The following is a 22,655-nucleotide window of genomic DNA, read 5'->3' as shown; positions in this document are numbered from 1 at the left end:
CAAGGCGAAGGTGCAATCCAGGGACAGGTTCTCCTGCTTGAGCAGGGGGCTGGACTAGAAGACCTCCAAGATCCCTTCCAGTTAATTCGCTCTATTCTAATCTAAGGGCAGCTAGAAGCCGGTAGAGACTTACTTTTGAGCAGCTACACCCCAAAGGACTGAGCTCGGGGAACGGGACATTAAGGGGTGCCCGAAGAACTGGGCGTGTTTGTGGGCAGGGACGAAGGGCAGCGCGTGCCTGTGGCGTGAGAACCAGAAGGCGTCACCTCACGAGAAAAGGCCGGCGATTCTCTGGGCGGAGGCGGAGCCGACCGCTCCGGCTGGCGGTTTCTACTCCGAAGAGGAAGGGGAAAGCCGTCTCGGTGCCTCCCTTCGAAGACTTTCCTTACGACCAGCAACGCCTCCGCGTAGAAAAACCGAGAGGCGAAGGGACGGCTCTTCCGGCTTCTCAGTCGTACTTCCTTCTGACTAATCGACGGAGCCTCGCCGGGTATTATTAAAGCTGACGGCAAAGCGAGCGAGGTGCAGCAGTTTCTCCGGAGATGCGCGATCAGCTTAGGCTACGGGGCCGCAGCTGTGGGAGGCTCTGCGGCCTGGCCGTCTCTGTCGTCTTGTTACTGGCGCTTCTGCCCGGCCGGGTAAGTAAGCGTGCGAGCTGAGAGTTGCGTGAGAAAGGGAGAGTCTGGAAACGGTGCAGATGCGGGTCCGGGAGTAAGCTTTGGACCCTGACGGGAGGGAGGACAAAGTGGCTTGGGCTTGTTTCAGGCGGGGGGCAGCATAAGGAAGCTTCGTGCCCCAGGATGGATTGGACTCCCCCACTCTCCACCGGCCACAAACTCATTCTGCACCGACCCTGTTGGCGGGAGAAGGGAGTTCCTTCATCTGCTGGGGAGGCAAGTGGGTGAGGTGGACACGCCTGCAGCTATGACTCCTGGTCCCCTTATGCTTTGGCAAAAGGCATGACTTGTTAACGGCTGAGAACATGCCAAGCGTCTGAAGTGTTTGCTCGAAAATAAAGTCTTATCCAACTCCCCGGTTTATTGGAGTCGCGCCTTTTCCCGGGTGAACGCTTATCTTGAGCGTTTGATTTGAGGAATCCATTTCGGAGTGGCAGTTCCTGAAGATGGTTCTGGCTTTAAGAACTGTTGTGTCGGTAATGCCACAGAACTGAAAATTGGGCAGATAAAAATAATTTGGGGATTAAGGAACTGAATCAAAAGCAAAGGCTGCTATCTTAATCCGGAGGGTTAGGTTGATGCTGTTTTATGAGAATTTTAATTATGGCTGGTTGTAATGAATTGCAAAACAGAGGTTTTGAAATGCTTATATATGTGGAACTTAGCAGTTATAATTGAGTTGGATAGCAATAGAACTGTACTGATTTGTGGCTTGTTGGAGTAGTAGCTTATCATTGTAATTTATTTCTTACATAACTCAGCAGCGTACATGGCGTAATACATATTGCAGCTTTAACTCAGTTTACAGAATAAAATCTGCAAAGGGAATGCAAGAACAGGAATAAAGTGGAGGGATAGAGGAAGGCTATGTTCCTTCTTGCTTCAAATGTTCCACTAACATCCCAGTGCCGAAGAAGCCCTCCATCAAGGAACTGAATGACTATAGACCAGTTGCTCTAACATCTGTAGTTATGAAAATCTTTGAAAGGCTAGTGATGTCCCACTTGAAAACCATCACGGATCTACTGTTAGACCCTTTGCAATTTGCATACCGAGCAAATAGATTGACAGATGATGCTGTTAATATGGCTGTGCACGCAAGTGTCCTCTTTGTAGATTTTAGTTCAGCATTCAATACCATTATACCAGACATTTTTCTAACTAAACTAAATCAGCTAGCGATAACTGAATATACTTGTAAGTGGATCACAAGCTTCCTAACAGACAGGAAGCAGCAGGTGAAGTTAGGCAAAATCATATCAGATACCTGTACAATTAGCACAGGAGCCCCTCAGGGCTGTGTGCTCTCTCCACTTCTCTCTATGTACCAATGACTGCATCTCAAACAATCCATCTACTGAAGTTTGCAGATATACAACAGTATATCTCACATACAGATGGGAGGTTGAACAACTAGCCTCGTAGTGCGATTGAAACAATCTGGAACTGAACACACTCAAAACTGTAGAAATGGTGATAGACTTTGGAGAAATCCAAAGAAATTTCCCCTTTTTATTGTAAGCCGCCCAGAGTCCTTCGGGAGTGGGCGGCATACAAAACTAATCAACTCAACTCTCATACTACAACCTTTTACAATACTAGACAACACAGTATCAACAGTAGAGACCTTCAAATGTCTAGGTTCTATCATATCTCAAGACCTAAAATAGACACCTAACATCAAAAACATCATCAAAAGAGCACAACAAAGAATGTTCTTTCTGTGCCAACTCAGGAAGCTCGAACTGCCCAAGGAACTACTGATACAATTCTACAGAAGAATTATTGAGTATGTTATTTGCACCTCTATAACTGACTGATTTGGTTCTGCAACTCAACAAGACAGACACAGGATAATCAGAACTGCAGAAAAAACCAATTACTGGCAACCTGCCTTCCATTGAGGACCTGTACACTGCACGAGTCAAAAAGAAGACTGTGAAAATATTTACAGACGCCTCGCATCCTGGACATAAATTGTTTCAATTCCTACCTTCAAAATGACACTGTAGAGCACTGCACACCAAGACAACTAGACCAGTGTTTTTCAACCACTGTGCCGTGGCACACTAGTGTGCCGTGACATAGTATAAGGTGTGCCGTGGGAAAAACACCTGTCTATATTGAATATAGGCACAGAGTTAAATTTTTTTAACATTTTCTAATGGTGGTGTGCCTCGTGATTTTTTTCATGAAAAAAGTGTGCCTTTGCAGAAAAAAGATTGAAAAACACTGAACTAGACACAAGAACAGTTTTTTTCCGAACACCATCACTCTGCTAAACAAATAATTCCCTCACCACTGTCAAACTATATTCACTAAGGCTGCATTAGTATTACTACTAGACATCTCATCATTCTTATCACCCATCTCAATACAATACAATAGCAGAGTTGGAAGGGACCTTGGAGATCTTCTAGTCCAAACCCCTGCCTAGGCAGGAAACCCTATACTGTTTCAGACACTGCTGCACACTGCTGGCTCGTACTTAAATGGTTGTCCACTAAGATTCCAAGATCCCTCTCACAGTTACTATTGTTGAGCAAGGTACCATCTATATTGTACCTGTGCATTTCATTTTTGTTGCCTAAATGTAGAACCTTACTCTTTTTACCACTGAATTTCATTTTATTAGATAGTGCCCAATGTTCAAGTATGTCAAGATCCTTCTGCATCTTTAGCCTGTCTTCTGGAGTGTTGGCTATTCCTGCCAGCATGGTGTCATCTGCAAATTTGACGAGTTCCCCATCTATTCCCTCATCCAAATCATTGATGAAGATGTTGAAGAGTACTGGGCCCAAAACAGAGCCTTGGGGTACTCCACTGCATACTTCTCTCCATGAAGATGCAGTTCCATTGAGGACTACACGTTGAGTGCGGCTGGTCAGCCAGTTACGAATCCATCTGGTGGTGATGCTGTCTAACCCACATTCTTCTACTTTATCTAGTAGTAGGTTATGGTCTACCTTATCAAATGCCTTATTGAAGTCCAAGTAAACTATATCGACGGCATTTCTCTGGTCCACTAATTTTGTCACATTATCAAAGAATGCAATAAGATTAGTCTGGCATGATATGTTTTTGACAAACCCATGTTGACTTTTGACTATTACTTCGTTTGCTTCTAGGTGTTCGCTGATTCGTTGCTTGATTATCTTTTCCAGAATCTTTCCTGGTATTGAGGTCAGGCTGATAGGTCTGTAGTTTCCTGGATCTGTTTTTCCCCCTATTTTGAAGATGGGAACCACATCAGCTCTTTTCCAGTCCTCTAGCAGTTCCCTGGCACTCCAGGATCTCTGAAAGATATAGTTCAGTGGTTCAGAGATCTCGCCTGCCAGTTCCTTCAGAACCTTGGGGTGTAATCCATCCAGTCCTGGTGATTTGAACTTGTCTAGGCCATTTTCTTCCCTATTTCAATTTGTGTTCCTAATCTGATTTTTGTGGTGATGTTTTGGATAGGTTGGACTGTTTTAGCCCTTCGTGTAAAGACAGATGCAAAACATGAGTTAAATAGTTCTGCTTTCTTCCTGTTGCTGTCACCTTCTTGCCACTTTCTCCCAGCAATGGACCAATTGTTTCCTTAACTTTTTTCTTGTTTTTAACATGTTGGAAGAAGCTTTTATTGTTATTTTTTACTTTTGTGGCAAGCCTTTCTTCATTGTGAGCTTAGCTTTCCCCACTTCATCTTTACATGCTTGGGCTATTTGCTGATATTCTGCCTTAGTTATGTCCTCCCCCCCTTTCCACTTTTTATACATATATCTCCTCCCACTTATGACTGCAGGACTGTAACTTTGTTACTTTATCTTTATGATTTATATTGATATTGATTGTTTCCTGATTGCTTATTTGTACCCTATGACCAGTGGTGAAATCTAAAAAATTTTTACCACTGTTTCTGTGGGCGTGGCTTGGGGGGGGTCATGTGACTGGGTGGGCATGGCCAACTTTTAAAAAACTTTTAAAGCATTTTTAATTAGTAAAAAATGCTCTAATTTTTTTTTAAAAGGTTCCCATGATCAGCACCTGACCAGCCTGACCCCCCCCCCCTTGCCAAACCAGACCCAATGCCTTTTAGCCCCGAAGATTGCCCATCTTTCTACGTTGGCAACCCAGTCCGGGAGATGATGAAGGGTGGGGGAGAGAGATAGAAACAAAGACTCCACCTGGATGCTAGAGGCTCCTCAGGAGTCTGTGGCCAAGGGCACTCAGCGGCAGCTGGAGGAGGAAGCTTGGGATGAGTATCATAGGATGATAATTGTGCGTAGTAAAATTTGATATAATGACCTTGCGAAAAGACAAGTGCAGATGGACTTTATTAGCCCTTGTTCAGTAACTGCTTGAACTTTTGCTGTGCTGAACAAGTAGTAACTATACTCAGTCCTTGATGTTCTGCATCATGATGTGAACATTAGGCAGGCAGCCCAGATTTCAGACCTTTGTAACATCTTGAGGTCATGAGATCATGATATATGGCCTTCTCTGCTGCTTTCACAATTAAAGTCAATTGGGAATATGGCAGAAAGTCAAAAGTTGCAATCATGTGAGATCCTTGTTTAATGACACTTGTGGTCCTCACTTAACAACAGTAACTAGGAATTGGTAGAATTGCCATCACTAAGAAGCGCAGTCACATATTATCATCATGATATTAACATTTACAACTATATGTCTTAGAGATGGAAATTCTGATATCATTTACTGTCGTTTAAAAGAGTATTATCTCCATTGTTTCTTTTACCTATCTGCATTTTAATTTTTAACTATTTTGCATGCATAATTTCTTTCCACCATCATCAGAATTATCATGGTTTTTTAAACTTGGGAGGAAATGGTGCACATCCATGCTGCTTGTCTTCATATATAAACTTGCACTTCTGTTACTGGGACACGTTGAATAACACTAGACTCCTATGCTTCATTTCTAGGGCTGGATTTAACAGCCTTAGACTTCAACAGACTTCAGCTAAACTCTAGCAAGACTGAATGGCTTGGGGGTTTAGGGGCTTCAGATTCCAGGATGTCAGAGATAATCCCTACGGAAGGGAATTGATGTAATGGTCTACAGTGAAGCTGTAGTTTTCCAGGAAGGAGGTAATACATTCCAAAAAGAGGAATGAGACAAGAGGCAGCATAACTTGGAGCTTGATAAGAAGTAGAGCAGGGGTGTCAAACTTGCATTGTCATAGCGTTGTCACATGATGTATCGGACATCTCCCCCCTTTGCTGAAACAAGTGTGGGTGAGGCCAGTATGTGATGCATCTGGCCTGCGGGCTGTGAGTTTGACACCCCTGAGGTAGAAGAAGAGAATAAGGATAACTACTTCCTAGAATCTCCCAGTTATATCCATTAGAGTGAGTGTGCTAAAGGTTTAGTCTGGCAAGATGAGTGTAAGCAGATAAAGAACTGAACTCTGAATGAATTGTTCTACATTGTTCTTGAGCTTAGTGTGACACAAACAAATATTTCGATGCTGGATGAGGTTGGACTCTTCCAGAAAGACCCTATATACTATCCTGGGTCCTTCTGCTTGATGAGTAAATGCCAGTTGTAGCTAGGAGAGCCTATGACAACTTCATATTGTGTGCCAGTGGATTTTTTTCTGAATTGGGAGGCTCTAATCCCTGTCACTTGTGCCGTTGTCACCTGGGATGGATTATCATATATTCTAGATAGGGCTTCCCTTGAAGATCATCCAGAAGCTGCATCTGGTGCAGAATGCAGCAATGTAGGCAGTTATGTGCAATTCCTGATCATCACACATTGTACCTCAGCTCTGCAAGCTGCATTGGTTGTCAGGTAGCTTTGGGGTTCAATTCAAGGTATGGTTATGACCTATAAAATTATACGAATCCAGTTTATTTGAAAGGACATCTCTTCTTGGTTAAATCTAGCTGTCCCATCAGGTTCAGCAGAAGAAGCATGTTATGGGTCCATTATCAAGAAATGTCATCTGATGGACCCTAGAGGAGAACCTTATTTTGCCACAACACCTGCCCTTTGGAACATCATTCACCCAAGATTAGACTGTTGGAACATCATTCACCCAAGGTTAGACTGGTCCTAACCCTGCTGGTCTTTCAGAAGGGTGAAGACATGGTTTTGACATTTATTTATTTATAAAATCGATTAGCTGCTCTTCTTACCACAAGGCAACCCTGGGAGGCCTAAATATTAAAAGATAAAACTGACCAAACGTAATGAATTAAATATAATACTATAAAATTCAGATAATCAACCTAGCTAAGAGATGGGGAGGGAGGGAGGAAGTAGGTTGAGAAGGGCAGGAAGTGGTGTCTGTTATTAATCTATCAATTGTCCCAATGATGGTTAAATATTAATATGCTAGCAAATATATAGTTAAATAATTTGCCAAGCATTTATTTGTATTTATTCAAAAGTAAGACTAAAGCAAGTTTACGATAATATCTACTTATCCCTGAAAGATGAGTAAGCAGAGTCTTATTTTCTGTTTTGAAAATTAGTGAAGTATACATTATGTCAAAGTTTCTGTCAACCTTGAATTGCTGATTCCTGCCACTAATCTATCATCTCTCCCAGCTAAAGCAGATAGGAAACATGAATATATGAAACTATTCCTCTTTATTCTGAGACTATATTGAATTGAATTGAATTGAATTCATTATATTTCTATGCCGCCCTTTTCCCCAAGGGGACTCAGGGCGGCTCACAACCCAAGTCATGGGGGGGATAGGGGATACAAATAGGGAAAAAAAGACATGGACAGACAATACCACAATTTAAAAGCATCTTGCAAGTCTGAAAGTACAAAGATCCAGCTGCCATTTTTAACTGCTTGATCCATAGGGAGGGACCTTCCTACGTTCTTTTCTTTGATTGTTAAGCCTCTATAGTGCTGGCATTTCTTAGTCTTTCCCCATCTGTGTACTAACAAAGTCTGACCTTCCTTACCTTTTGTGAGATGAGCCATAATCAGTTGAGCACTGCTTTTGAAAACATGATAAAGGCATGAAGACCCACAGAAATACAAGTTAAATTTTAAGTAGGTTTTATGTACATTCACAAATTTGGTTACCATCCTAGCTGCAGGGCATGGGAATATCTGGCTTTGATTAGTCCTAGAATATTTGATAATTTCATATCTTACAATAGTGGCATTTAAGCAGGACCATTTCTGGAAAAAAAGATGAACTAATTAAAATGTTTCAAAAGAAGACATATGGAAAAACCAACCCTTCCACACTTTTCAGATATCTAGTGGAAAACCACAGAATATTATTGCTATTTTATGGTTATAAAACTTATATTCAGAAATTGAACATTAATGTTTTTTTTCCAAAAAGAAGATCAGATCAGGATGTCTTTATATAAAATGTAACCTTACATCATATATTAGTATAATTTTTCCTCTTTGGATGCTTTGCAGATATAATGATAAATAGTAAACAAGGGAACTAACACTCAGTGATATAAGTAGTCTCTGTAAGATAACAATCAAGTTGAGTCTATATATAGGTAGTCTTCAAGTTACAACCACAACTGAACCAAAATTTCTGTCACTAGGCAAAACAGGTATTAAGTGAGTCATACACAATTTTATGAATTTTTAATCACTGAAGTTGTTAAATGAACCATTTAGTTGTTAAGTGAATCTAGTTTCCCACATTGACCTTGCATGGAAGGTTGCAAATGGTAATCACACATGATTTCAGGACACTGCAACCATCATAAATATGTGTGCCAAGTGCAAGAATTTTGATCATATGACTGAGGAGCTACTGTGACAGTTGTAATGAGAGATACGGCGGTAGTCACTTTTTCCAGTGCCATTGTAACTTCAAGTGGCACTAAAAAAAATGTTGTAAATTGAGGATTACCTATAATAGGAATGTGCCCTGGTAAATTAAATCATTCCAAAGATAAACTGGGCATTCTTAAACAGATCTGTAAGGTATTTTGTACAATCCTGGTCAAAAAGAAAGTCCATTAATAGGTATCAAAAATGACAACAGACCATATTTTTTGGAGTATAAGACGTACCAAGATTTTGAAGAGGCAAATTTTTAAAAAAAGTTTTTGCACTCAGCAGAACTCCGCAAAATGGCCCATTTTTTGTCAAAAAAAGGGCTTGCATAGCCTTTAGGAGGCTTGTAGAGTACTCCTGGGGGCTGGAGGGGGCAAAAATGACCAAAAAATGGCCGTTTTTCGGGACCATTTTTTTTAAACAAAGTGGGGGCATGAATAGCCTTTAGGAAGCTTATAGAGTGCTCCTGGGGGCTTGGGGGTGATTTTTGCCCTTCTCAGTTCCCAGGAGCACTATGGAAGTCTCCTAAAAGCTATGCACGACCATTTTTGCAAAGGGGCGGGGTTTCAGGAGGCCAAAAATGCTGTATTCAGTGTATAAGATGCACCCAGATTTTCACCCTCTTTTTTGAGAGAAAAAAGTGCGTCTTATACTTCGAAAAATACAGTATATATTAATTCTAATCAAATAAGTTCACTTTGAATTCCTTTTGTTTACTTTTTTTATTTGTAATTCTGTCACATAATGTACCACAAGTTGATATCTTATCATTTTCTCTTTGTTTCTTCTCAGGAACAGCTTGATCAGTTTAACCATCCCTTTTGTAAATCCAAGATAAGAAGGCTTTTCAAAATCCCTTCTTATCATCTGCTTAACACCCCTCAGGAAATATTCTTTCAAGTCCATCTAGAACCTTAGTGTTCCAACCCCCTAATTTTAGTCCCCCTTTTGCAGTTTTCCAAAAATCAAAGTTTTACTTTTTAAACCTTAAACATATAAAACGTCTTTTATTCCAGGTAAAAGGGGATTCTCTTGCCATAATGTGCCTTTTGGAAGATTCTTAACATTTGGAAAGTTAGTAATAAGCAATTTCCTAATTAAAAAATGGGCAACAAATTGTCCAGTTTGAAATTATCATACTGTATCTTAGGCAAGATGATTTGTCTCCGCTTCCCCCCACTTCCCAAAACTCTGAAATCTGCTGGATATTGTTCATTTATTCTTTCCTTGTAAAAGGAAGCAAACGTGATCAATTTTTGTATTCTTGATCTGGTGAGGAATTCCAAGGAGCTGATTCATACAACAGCTCCAGTTTTCACTATGGTTGTTGGCCCTATGACAGCTGAGCTGTCCTCAGACTGCCATGTTCCCCAGAAATGCCCATGATTTGTGCAATCCTTAAACATACTTTGAAATTCCAATATGCACTTTTGCTGAGTTAAGAGACCCGAGGTTCAAAGAGTATTGGCTGCCTAGATGCTGAGTTAAAGTTTCAGCGATGAGCATAATCCCTGTATCAGCTTTTTAGATTTTGCAATTTTCTCTTAGCTTGTTGTTTCTACATAGATTAAAGAGCGCAGTGCTCTGTCATACTAAGATAAGGAAAATAAGTTTATGATAGCTTTTTCCTCCTCTCCCATTTGAGCAAAATATTGTTATCAAGCAATAACTTAATGTGATATTTATAGGATGTCTTCCTTTGAGAAATCTTAGCATGGTACTTTTTTCTCCCCAGTTATACAATAGCAGAGCATTTTAAATACAGGACTTTCCAATTCCCCTTCATAAATTGAAATTCCACTTATTTATCCAACTTCCTTATAAAGTAGTCTAAGTTTCTCCAGTATGTTTAGAAAGAGGAGATAAAGGCTGGGAGATTGAAACCAGAACAAATGAACAAAAAGTAAAAAGGAAATAGATTTTTTGAAGGGAACCACTGAGTTTGGAGAAAGAAATCAGGTGTATTCAAAGTGAAAGTATGCTGTGTTGGGTTGTTTTTGGCTAAGGGAGGGATATTTGCTTGCTTGTGGACAGTTGTTGCATCATATGGTTTGAAGAGAACGGGCAATAGCAGCAGAGTCATTGATCAAGAACTAGCTAGTGGAAAGAGCCATATTCCTTAGCCAAGAGCTCAATCCCAGAACCTCAATCCCAGAACCTGATATTTTTGAAAGCAGCTGCATCCCAGCCAGCACTATTTAAAAAGAAGGCAAACTTCTGGGATTCACAACTAAAATAAGAATAGGAAATCGGGAGTTTTGTGAGAAACCTGAATAGAAGAGATTTCACTTCCATAGAGTTTAATTATTGTTTAAGAAAGCCAGATCTCCAATTCTGTTAATGGGTAATATATATATATCTCAATTTGAAAGTTATCTACCTCCACAGCAATATCCTTTGTGGATGAATAATATCATCCAAGGACTGGATCTCTCCTTCAGTAACACCTCATTTTCTTTTAAATGATGTCTTTTCCAAGATCTTGGTTGCTGTTAATTGCAAGGGAGCTAATCTACCAAGTGTATGTAGCAATCACATCCTTGAAAGTCTCATTTTTCTAGTTCAGTGGCATTTCCTTACATTTCCTACATTAGTTTAATTTGTTTTCTAAAAACCAAGAGCTCACTTTTGAGTACAAACCCATAACTTACGTCCAACTTGCAGATACACATTTGATGTTTTATACTATAACTGGAAAGCACCTTTTCTCCTGTGGGCTTTCTACCACATACTTTCTATTATTTGTCTAAGATTTCAAACTCATAACCCAAAGGCTATGAAGGTATCCAGCTGCTTTTTAAAAGTATTTTTCATCCCACCTATTATTTCTTTTTTATAAATAACTCAAGACAACTAATTAATATTCCTTCCTTCCTTTTACTTTTCATGCAACAATACCCTATGAGGTGAGTTAGCTGAGAGAGAGTGTGACTGGTCCAAAGTCATCCAGCCAGTTTTTCATGCCTAAAGCTGAACTAGAATGCTGGTTTCTAGTGTGGAGTCTTAACCATTGGACCAAACTGGCTCTTTTGGTGCAGCCGGTTCTTAATTATTATTTTTTTTCTGTTCAGTCATGTCTGATATTTAGACATTGCCTGGACAAATCCCTGCAGTTTTCTTGGCAAGTTTTTTTTCAGAAATGGTTTCCCATTGCCTCCTTCCTAAGGCTGAGGGAAAATGACTGGCCCAAAGTCATCCAGCTGGCTTTGGGCCTTATGCAGGAACAAAACTCATAGTTTACTGGTTTCTAGCCTTATGTTTTAACCACTTCACCAAACTGACTGTACCAATCTTGGAAGGCAGTAACTGAAAGTTTGTAGCTTGCTAATCTTCTTTAAGCTGACAAATAAGTGGCACAAACCACTTTGCTGCTGTCTCTGCTGCAGTTCCTCCTTGTTGTAACTCTAGAATGGGAAGCATGCCTCTGTTCAAGTGCAGAGCAGGCTTAGTTGCAACTATACTTCAAGCCCTGCGCTAAGGTGCAGGGAGCCATCAGTCAACTACACAGTCATGTAGTGTGTATTTTATTCTACTGCTGTAATGAAAAGGAGTGACAGTAGATGACAGGCTTAGTTGTGATGGCATCTCAGTGCCAAGGTAGAAGTGCAGCCATCCCTTAGTGTGTCCTGGCTGGGCACAGGCCTGATCTTTTGGGTTAAGGTCATAGCAAGGAGGATTAGTGCAAGGGAAACATACCCCAGCCCAAGCTGTAATAGTCTTGTTTCTTCAGTCTCTGAGACTCCATCAGGTATTTTCCAAACTTATTTTCCAAAGCACCAGAAGGCAGGACAAGAAATAATGGACAGAAATTAATCAAGGAAAGAAGCACCCTGGAATAAAGGAGAAACTTCCTAACATTGAGGACAATTAACCAGTGGAACAATTTGCCGTCAGAAGTTGTGGGTATTCATCACTGGAAGTTTTCAAGAAGAGACTGGGCAGTCACTTGTCTGAAATGGTATAGGGTCTCCCACTTGAGCAAGAGGTTGGACCAGAAGACATCCAAGCTCTTTTCCAGCTCTTTTCTGATTGATTGGCCAGATAGAAGAAAAATCCCACTTAAAGCTTTTTGTTGTGGAGGAAAGTGGGGAGGAAAGAGAATTTTTACCCCACTTTGACCTCCTGTATTAAAAAACAGATTAAAAACAGGAAGCAGTGGCCTGCATCAAGTTTTTCATGCAAGAGTTATCCATCAGATGTCTACGTCAAAAGTTATATCAACCGTGCCTGCAATTGCACACATTACCATAGGCCAAGTAGACACATGAAAAATATAGGAAAGTTGTTGTTGTTGTTGTTGTTGTTGTTGTTGTTATTTAATGGATTTATAGGCCGCCCAATCCCGGAGGACTCCGAGCGGCTTACAGAACAAAAGAAAGTAATTAGTAAAAATAAAAATAAAAAAAATTTAAAACATCACCATGCACCCAATCTGATCAGGGCTGGACCTCAGTAATGTGGTCAACAGCCCCAGGCCTGCCGGAATAGCCAGGTTTTAACGCCTTTTCGGAAGGCCATGAGAGTGGGCAAGGTCCGGATCTCTGGGGGTAGTTCGTTCCATAGGGTCGGAGCGGCCACAGAGAAGGCCTTCCTCTGGGGAGCCGCCAACCGACACTGCCTGGCTGACGGCACCCGAAGGAGGCCCACTCTGTGCGATCTCACCGGCCATTGGGAGGTATGCGGCAGTAGGCGGTCTTGCAGGAATCCTGGTCCTAAGCCATGTAGGGCTTTAAAGGTAATGACCAGCACCTTGAATTGCGATCGAAGACCAATAGGAAGCCAGTGCAGCTCGCGGAGGATAGGTGTAACGTGGGTGTATCTTGGTACACCCAATATCGCTCGGGCGGCTGCGTTCTGGACTAATTGTAGTCTCCGAACGCTTTTCAGGGGCAGCCCCATGTAGAGCGCATTACAGTAGTCTAGTCTTGAGGTGACGAGGGCGTGAGTGACCGTTTGAAGTGCCTCCCAATCCAAATAGGGCCGCAACTGATGCACCAGGCGAACCTGGGCAAAGGCCCCCCTGGTCACAGCCGATAGATGGTGTTCCAATGTTGTGGGCCCTCTCTGAGGGGTGTAAATTCTCACCCCTCAGGATTAAGGATGAACTATCTGGACTGTCCTTCGGGGGCAACATCCACAGCTACTCGGTCTTGTCAGGATTGAGTGCAAGTTTGTTCACTCCCATCCAGATCCTGATAGCTTCCAGGCATCGGCACATCACGTCCACCGCTACACTGAGCTGGCATGGGGCAGAGAGATACAATTGCATATCGTCCGCATATTGATGGTATTTAATCCCATGCTGACGAATGGTCTCACCCAGCGGCTTCATGTAGATGTTAAATAGGAGGGGGGACAGGACCGAACCCTGCGGCACACCATATTTAAGGGGCCTAGGGGTCGACCTTTGCCCCCCAACCAACACCGACTGAGACCTGTCGGAGAGGTAAGAGGAGAACCACCGTAAGACGGTGCCTCCCACTCCCACCTCTTCCAGCCATCGCAGAAGGATACCATAGTCGATGGTATCGAAGGCCGCTGAGAGGTCAAGGAGCACCAGGATAGAGGAATGTCCCCCATCCCTGGCCCGCCAGAAATCATAGGTCAGTGTGACCAAAGCGGTTTTGGTATTGTACCCAGGCCTGAAACCAGTCTGAAAGGAATCTAGGTAATAGCAATAGCAATAGCAGTAGACTTATATACCGCTTCATAGGCCTTTCAGGCCTCTCTAAGCGGTTTACAGAGAGTCAGCATATTGCCCCCAACAATCTGGGTCCTCATTTTACCCACCTCGGAAGGATGGAAGGCTGAGTCAACCCTGAGCCGGTGAGATTTGAACCGCTGACCTGCTGATCTAGCAGTAGCCTGCAGTGCTGCATTTAACCACTGCGCCACTGCATTTAACCACTGCTTCATCCAAGGTCCGTCGGAGTTGGAGGGCCACCACCTTCTCGACAACCTTCCCCAAAAAAGGAAAGTTGGAGACAGGACGGTAGTTCTTAAGAATAGATGGGTCCAGAGAAGGCTTCTTGAGGAGAGGTCTTACCACCGCTTCCTTCAAAGGTTGAGGGAAAGATCCCTCCTGTAAAGACGCGTTCAAAATCATCTGGAGCCAGCCTCGTGTTACCTCCCTGCTGGTCAAGACCAGCCAGGAGGGGCACAGGTCCAGGAAACAGGTGGAGGTACTCATCACTCCCATGGCCTTGTCCACTCCCTCGGGTGACAAGCTCGAACTCATTCCAAGAAATCTGATCAAGACTCTCCCTCGGCAGCTCCGCTGGTGCTGCCCAAGTGGAGTCCAGGTCTGCCCGAATCTGAGTGATTTTGTCCGACAGAAACTGAGCGAACTCCTCAGCCCTTCCCTGTAAGGGCTCCCTCACATCCTCACCCTTCAAGAGGGAGTGGGTTACCCTAAACAGGGCGACTGGGCGAGATTCTGCGGACGCAATAAGAGCGGGAAAATGTGCACATTTTGCCGCCCGTATCGCCACTAAATAAGTCCTAATAAAGGCTCTTAGTAGTGTTCGGTCGGTTTCAGAGTTACTAGCCCTCCAGCATCGCTCTAGGCGTCTCTTTTGGCGCTTCATCTCCCGGAGTTCCTCGGTAAACCAAGGTGCCTTCCTGGATCCACTGCCGCGGAGAGGCCGCAAAGGTGCAATCTGATCCAGCGCCTCAGTCTCCGCAACATTCCAGGCAGCGACCAAGGACTTGGTCGGATTGTGGGCAAGGGAGTCAGGTATCTCTCAAAGCTCCTTCTGAAATCCCAACGGGTCCATCAGGTGCCTGGGGCAGAATCACTTAATCGGCTCCACCTCCCTGCAATGGGGGAGTAGCTTCCCAAAGTCAAGCCTCAGCGAGGAGTGATCTGACCATAACAAGGGTGAGATCTCTATTCCCCTTAATTCAAGATCACGTCTCCACTGCCCCGAGAGAAATACGAGGTCGAGTGTGTGTCCCGCTCTATGAGTCGAACCCTGAACTACTTGGGTCAAGTCCATGGTTGTCATGGAAGCCATGAACTCCTGAGCCCTGTTAGATTGTTTGGCCAGAGATGGCAGGTTAAAGCCCCCAGTACCATTAGTCTGGGGAACTCCACCGCCAACCCGGCTACTGTCTCTAGGAGCGCAGGCAAGGCTGTTGTGACGCAGCTGGGAGGTAGGTACGTCAGAAACAAGCCCAATTGAACCCCTAGTTCCAACTTCAAGAGAAGAGACTCACACCCCACGATCTCTGGAGCAGGGATCCTGTGAGGAACTAATGACTTTCAGATAATAACTGCCACTCCCCCACCCCTTTCTCTGGTGTCGTGGTTGGTGGAGCACCTGGAACCCTTCTGGGCATATTTCTGAGAGGGAGATTCCTCCCTCGTGGTCCAGCCAGGTTTCAGTAATACATGCCAGGTCTGCCCCCTCGTCTAATATTAAGTCCCGGACGAAGGGAGCTTTATAAACCACAGACCTGGCATTTAGCAACAGCAACCTGAGGCCAGGGCCCTGATTTCCTCTGTCACCAGGTCCTTGAGTTGAACTTGAAGGGCCGGAACAAGGGATCGCTGTGATGTAGCGAGCCCTTCTTCCCCGGTAATGGCTAGTTGTTCTATAAAGTATTTTTAAAATAATTTTAAGTTTAATGGTATACCACAATATTTTTTTCTTTTGTTTTGATTCACTGGAGATTTTTATATCAGTGTACAAAATGCTTCTCAGATATTCCTCAAGGTGATTTAAGTTTGAGATCCTTTTTGTGCTAAATATTGGTGCAGAAGTTAAACATTCACCATGCACCATTTTTCCATGTTTCTAATGTCACATATGGTAGTTGTCTGATTTTGAAACCCAGAGAATTTTCATAAGCACTCCATAATGTAGCATATTGGAACCCTATTACACAATTACACTAATAGAAATAAATAGAACAAGTAGAAATAAATAGACTAAATAGAAATAGCTGTCTAATAGCCACTATTTGGCCAGTTTAGCTTTGTATTTTCATTTATGTAATAATCCGACATGTTACTTTCTTATAGGTCTGATGACTAAATTTGCTTCTTGACCAATTAATATGCATCCTGTTTTTTAATTCTTTTTCCCCCTTATCTGTAGGCATTCTCAGGCTCTTGCATATGGTATGGCGAATGTGAAATTTCTTCTGGAGACAAAAGGTATAACTGTCAATATAATGGTTCAGCAATACCACTACCAAAGGATGGGTATGATTTAGTGCAGGTAAGTCTTTGATTAATTACATTTTTATTAAAGGATTCTTAAAAATAAATCTTTTGGAAATGAGGTAAATTATTTGGTTATGTTTTCCTAAAATGTTTAATATGCGTTACAAGTAACGAGCATGCAGATAGGCTAATAATAAACCATCGTCTTGATTATTTAGATTAGTTCTCTGTGCTTGGTTTATATAGTTTCAGAATGTAGTCTTAAGAATGTATCATTCTATTATTGAGAATGTTCTCTCTAGTACAGAGTCCTTCATTCATTCAGTGACTGTTCAAAGTTACAATGATACTAAAAACTGTATTTACAAATAGTCTTCAAATTATAGCTGTTATCTCATGTGTGACACATTTTACAACTGCATCGCTTAGCAGCAGCAATCCCAGCAATCCTAGTTGCTCTCACAACTTGAGGACTACCCATCGGCACATCTGGAATTTAAGATTATAATATGAATGCTCAGTCAAGTGGCTTAGTTATGAAGTGCAAATTTATCTGAAGACAAATGAGTGACGTTCCTTCTCATCATCCACCTAAGCCTACCAAGTGATTTGATCACTTTTCAGGTTTATCACATAGCTATTTCTACTACTTTGCCTGACAATATATCACTTTCCTCCTTAAAATTAAAAGTTGGTTAAAAATTAACAAACACTTTCCACCCCCAATATGTGAGATAGAAACGGCATATTTCCGCAAATGCCATGGGACATATGCAGGCATATTTGTGTCAAACAGCACAAGATGTTCTGAGTTATCTACTTAGGTAGAACATCTTCTGCCTTAATAGTTGTAGTTATAAAATAATGGTGACTGTTGCCATACTGTAAGCTGGAATACAGTGGATATCAAAAGTCTACACAATCTGGTTAAAATGCCAAGTTTTTGAGATGTAAAACAATCAGACCAAGATAAATCTGAGCTTTATATTGGCTTGATCAGAGTCAGTTTATTTATTGCCAGTTATGTATTGACTAATATTTAACATCAGTTTAAATGTGATTAGTTAGTACTGAACACAGCCACATCATATTTATGCAACCAGGCTTTTTAAAGTTTTTTATTGTTATTTTTCCTCTAAAAGATTTCAGTTAGTTTTTCAATTGAGTTATGCAGTTTATGTGTTATATTAGAGATGGAAAAAATTCTGAAGTTATTAATCTTGGTCTGATTTTTCTTGGTCTGATACTGAAGCCAGCAGTAGAAGAATCAGGTTGTTTTGTCATTTTAGAAATATGTCTTTAAATATTCATTTTTTTATTAAGGAACTCTGTCCAGGTTTTTTCTTTGAGAATGTTAGCCTTTGCTGTGACGTACAGCAACTTCAGACTTTGAAAAGTAATCTGGAGCTACCTTTACAGTTTCTTTCCAGGTATGTGGAGATATGGGGAGGTTGAATAGATTGTTTTAAATAAACTGTGTGGGATTAATTACCGTATTTTTCAGAGTATAAGATGCACTGGAATATAAGACGCACCAAGATTTTGAAGAGGCAAATTTAAAAAAAACGTTTTTGCACTCTGCAGACCTCCCCAAACGGCCATTTTTTGTGAAAACGTGCCTGTTTTTTTTTAGAGGGCATGCATAGCCTTTAGGAGGCTTATAGAGTGCTCCTGGGGGAGAGGAAATTGAGCAAAAAACCAGCTTGTTTTTCATTCATTTCTGTCCTCCCCAGCCCCCAGGAACACACTATAAGCCTCCTAAAAGCTCTGCACAGCCATTTTGGTGAAGGGGGCGAGCTAGCAGTTGAGTTCCCTAGACTTATAGTTCTGGGGGACTTCAACTTGCCTTCGCTCGGTGAACACTCTGATGGAGCGCAGGAGTTCATGGCTTCCATGACAGCCATGGGCTTGACTCAAGTAATCCAAGGCCCAACTCACTCAGCGGGTCACACGCTCGACCTCGTATTCCTCTCGGAGCAGTGGAGTTACGATCTTGGTCTGAGGGGTAATGAGATCATACCCCTGTCGTGGTCAGACCACTACCTACTGCGGCTAGACTTCCGGAGGCCAAATCCCCACCGTAGGGAGGAGGGACCGACCAGCTGGTTCCGCCCCAATCGACTGATGGATCCTGTTAGGTTCCAGACGGAGCTTGGGGTTATTCCTGATACCCTCGCCCACAGTTCGGCGGAGACCCTCGTCGCTGCCTGGCACTCAGCAGCTTCGGAGTCTCTAGACCGGATTGCGCCGCTACGGCCCCTCCGGGTCAGCGGCCCCCGGAGGCCTCCTTGGTTCACTGAGGAGCTCCGGGAGGTAAAGCGCCGGAGGAGACGCCTAGAGCACTCGTGGAGGTCCGATAGGTCCGAGTCGAAGCGGGCACTTTTAACAGCATGCACCAAGGAGTATATTCGGACTTTAAGAACAGCAAAAAGAACATATATTGCCTCCTTGGTAGCGTCCGCCGAGTCCCGCCCAGCCGCCCTGTTTAGGATAACCCGCTCCCTCCTAAATAGGAGGGAGACGGGGGACTCCCTACAGGGTAAGGCTGAGGAGTATGTCCAGTTCTTGGCGGACAAAGTTGCTCGGTTTCGAGCGGACCTGGACTCCACCCCAGTAGATCCAGCCGAGACACAAGGAGAAGACTTGGCAAACCATCTCTGGGTTGAGTTTCAGGAAGTTGCCTCTGGGGATGTGGACAAGGCTATGCGAGCTGTGAGTGCCTCCACCTGCATACTGGACCCGTGTCCCTCCTGGCTGGTTGCCAACAGCAGTGAGGTGACACGAGGCTGGATCCAGGCGGTTGTTACCGCCTCTCTTCGGGAGGGGTACTTCCCCACCGCGCTTAAGACAGCGGTGGTAAGACCCCTCCTGAAGAAACCGTCCTTGGATCCAGCTGTTCTTAATAACTATCGTCCAGTCTCCAACCTCCCCTTTGTAGGGAAGGTTGTTGAGAAGGTGGTGGCTCTCCAGCTTCAGCGTACCTTGGAGGAAGCTAACTATCTTGACCCCTTCCAGTCTGGCTTCAGACCCGGTTACAGCACAGAAACCGCTTTGGTCGCATTGACCGATGATCTCTGGAGAGCTAGGGATAGAGGCCATGCTTCCATCCTAGTTCTCCTGGACCTCTCAGCGGCTTTCGATACCATCGACCATGGTATCCTTCTGCGACGACTGCGGGAGATAGGGGTGGGCGGCACTGTTTTGCAGTGGTTCTCCTCCTATCTCTCGGACAGGTCGCAGTCGGTGTTGGTGGGGGGGCAGAGATCGTCCCTGAGGCCCCTAACTTATGGGGTGCCGCAGGGGTCGGTCCTATCCCCCCTACTATTTAACATTTACATGAAACCGCTGGGTGAGATCATCCGAAGGCACGGGATAAAATATCACCAATATGCGGACGATACACAGTTGTATCTGTCCGCCCCGTGCCAACTCAATGAAGCGGTGGACGTGATGAACCGGGGTCTCGAAGCCGTTAAAGACTGGATGAGAGCAAACAAGCTGATACTCAACCCAGACAAGACCGAGTGGCTGTTGTGTTTTCCTCCCAAAAATTTGACCAACATACCATCACTCAGGCTGGGGGGACAAAACTTACACCCCTCAGAAAGGGCCCGCAACTTGGGAGTCCTTCTGGACCCACAGCTGACTTTTGACCATCACTTGTCAGCTGTGACCAGGGGGGCATTTGCCCAGGTTCGCCTGGTGCGCCAGTTGCGGCCCTACCTGAATCGGGAGGCCCTCACAACAGTCACTCGAGCCCTTGTGATCTCCAGGCTGGAATACTGTAATGTGCTCTACATGGGGCTGCCCTTGAAGAGCATCCGGAGACTTCAGCTAGTCCAGAATGCGGCCGCGCGAGTGATCGTGGGCGCACCACGGTTCGCCCACATAACAGCAATCCTCCGCGAGCTGCACTGGCTACCTGTCGATCTCCGGGTGCACTTCAAGGTCCTACTCACCACCTATAAAGCGCTCCATGGTAGTGGATCTGGCTATTTGAGAGACCGCCTTCTGCCAATTATCTCCCTGCGTCCCATCAGATCGCATAGAGTTGGCCTCCTCCGTATTCCATCCGCCAGTCAGTGCCGACTGGCGACTACTCGGAGGAGAGCCTTCTCTGTTGCGGCTCCGACACTATGGAACAATCTCCCCGTGGAGATTCGTACCCTCACCACCGTCCAGGCCTTCCGCACAGCCCTCAAGAACTGGCTAGCCCGTCAGGCCTGGGGATAAGTCTCTTTTCGCCCCTCCCGAATGTTGAGTGAATGTTGAGTTTTATTGTTTAATTTACTTTTGTTCACATTTCTTTTTGTACTGTCCTACACTCCCTTTCCTTTGTGATTGTAAGCCGCCCTGAGTCCCCTCGGGGAAAAGGGCGGCCTATAAATGTCCAATAAATACAAATACAAATTTCAGGAGGCAAAAAATGCTGTATTCAGTGTATAAGATGCACCCAGATTTTCAGCCTCTTTTTTGAGGAAAAAAGGTGCGTCTTATACTTCAAAAAACACGGTAGGTATTCTGTTCATAAGGAAACATAAAGGAATGCCTGTTAAAAACTCAATATTATTTTGGTCTTAACTGTTTTAGAAAGTGTTCATGATATCAGACTTCTTACTCTTAATACTAAATCACTTCCAGTAAGCTGAATTATATGGAATGCTTATGTAATAGATGTGTTCTTTATTACTTTCTCATTTTGGATTACATTGCAGGAGTATTTATTTTGGTTTTACTATGCATAGAAATACCATAAAATAGCCTCTGAGACTATAGGCTGTATACATCTGCACTGTTATGTGAGATTAATCAGCATGAATAAACAGTGTTTAATACGTATGAACAAATATACTTGTCTAATATTTTGTTGTGTTACCATGATGAACTCTGTGTATTTTTCACATATGATATGTGTATTCTTTAGGTAATTTATAGCTATAAGATTTATTGGTAATTTTTGAAATTACACATTCCAGAAGTTTATTATTAATTTAAATTTAAACATTTGTGCAATATTACTTTCCTCTCAAGAGAAAGAATATTTGTGAGCTTTATTTTATAAACATATACTACAACATCAGTATTACCTCTCCTCAGGTGTCCATCATGCTTTCATAATTTAATGAATCTGTTTTGTGAGCTAACCTGTGGCCCTCACCAGTCTGAATTTTTGAATATTACTCAAACAAAGCCATATCAAGATCCAGTTACAAAAGAGAACAAAACCAACATCATAGAGCTGCAATATTATATTGGAAAAAAATTTGCTAATGGTAAGAAAATATAAATAATATAGTACAGTTAAATTATTTCATTGTCTAGATTTATAAAGAATTCTATAATTCTATAAATCTATGTGTGCATTTATGTATAAGCACATTTATAATTCAGGTAAAGAAAAATGCACCCTTACTCTTCTTGCCTATTGAACTAATTATTTTGTTCTTTGCATCAGCCCCAATGCAATTAAACTAATTTTTAATTTAAATTGGGAAATTGCTAGTTTTAAGTCAAGTTATTTAAGTCAAGCTTCCCACTAATATTTCCTAACACTGGTGGAAATGTGACTGTTGAAACATTTTTATCTTGGTCTGGTAAATCAAATTAGCAAAGAAATATACATGTCCATATGTACATAACACACACAGATACACACACACATGTGTCCTCAAGTTACGTGGCAATTGAGACTTGAATTTTCATTGATATATGACATCATAAAGTGTGACGTTCCTGTGAACAGATTGCTCAGCACTGGCAATCCCTGCAGTCCTTGTTTCCTCCGGTGAGCAGATTGCTTAACGCTAGCAATCCCTGCAGTCTTTGTTTCCATGGTTAAGCGAGGATCATGAGTTGTTAAGTGGCCACCTGCTTGTAGCTTACTGCAAGCTTCCAGTAGCCAAAGACAGTGGACAGAAGCTAGAAGGAAGCTGTGAGTTCCAAAAGGCACGTAAATACATTGGCAGGGAGATGAGTGTCTGCTGCCAGGTTGGAGAGCGAGTTCAGGAGCATGCTAGTAGC

General features: G+C 42.9%; 1 protein-coding gene across 2 annotated transcripts in view; it reads left to right on the top strand.

The window, feature by feature from the left end:
• Positions 1 to 290: 290 nt before the first annotated feature.
• The window catches only part of NPC1 (NPC intracellular cholesterol transporter 1), a 50,831-nt gene continuing 28,466 nt past the window's right edge, over positions 291 to 22,655 (top strand). For both annotated transcript variants that reach the window (XM_032223325.1, XM_032223324.1), the window contains exons 1-4: positions 291 to 638; positions 16,567 to 16,689; positions 17,958 to 18,064; positions 21,732 to 21,907. In XM_032223325.1, coding sequence (XP_032079216.1) covers positions 543 to 638; positions 16,567 to 16,689; positions 17,958 to 18,064; positions 21,732 to 21,907 — 502 coding nt within the window. In that variant the 5' untranslated portion in view covers positions 291 to 542. The remainder of the gene's footprint in view (positions 639 to 16,566; positions 16,690 to 17,957; positions 18,065 to 21,731; positions 21,908 to 22,655) is intronic.

The sequence above is a fragment of the Thamnophis elegans genome, chromosome 8, assembly GCF_009769535.1.
Source record: "Thamnophis elegans isolate rThaEle1 chromosome 8, rThaEle1.pri, whole genome shotgun sequence".
In the NCBI taxonomy this organism is placed as follows: Eukaryota; Metazoa; Chordata; class Lepidosauria; order Squamata; family Colubridae; genus Thamnophis; species Thamnophis elegans.
The sequence above is the reverse complement of the archived record's forward strand: the minus strand, read 5'-3'. Positions and strand labels throughout refer to the sequence as shown.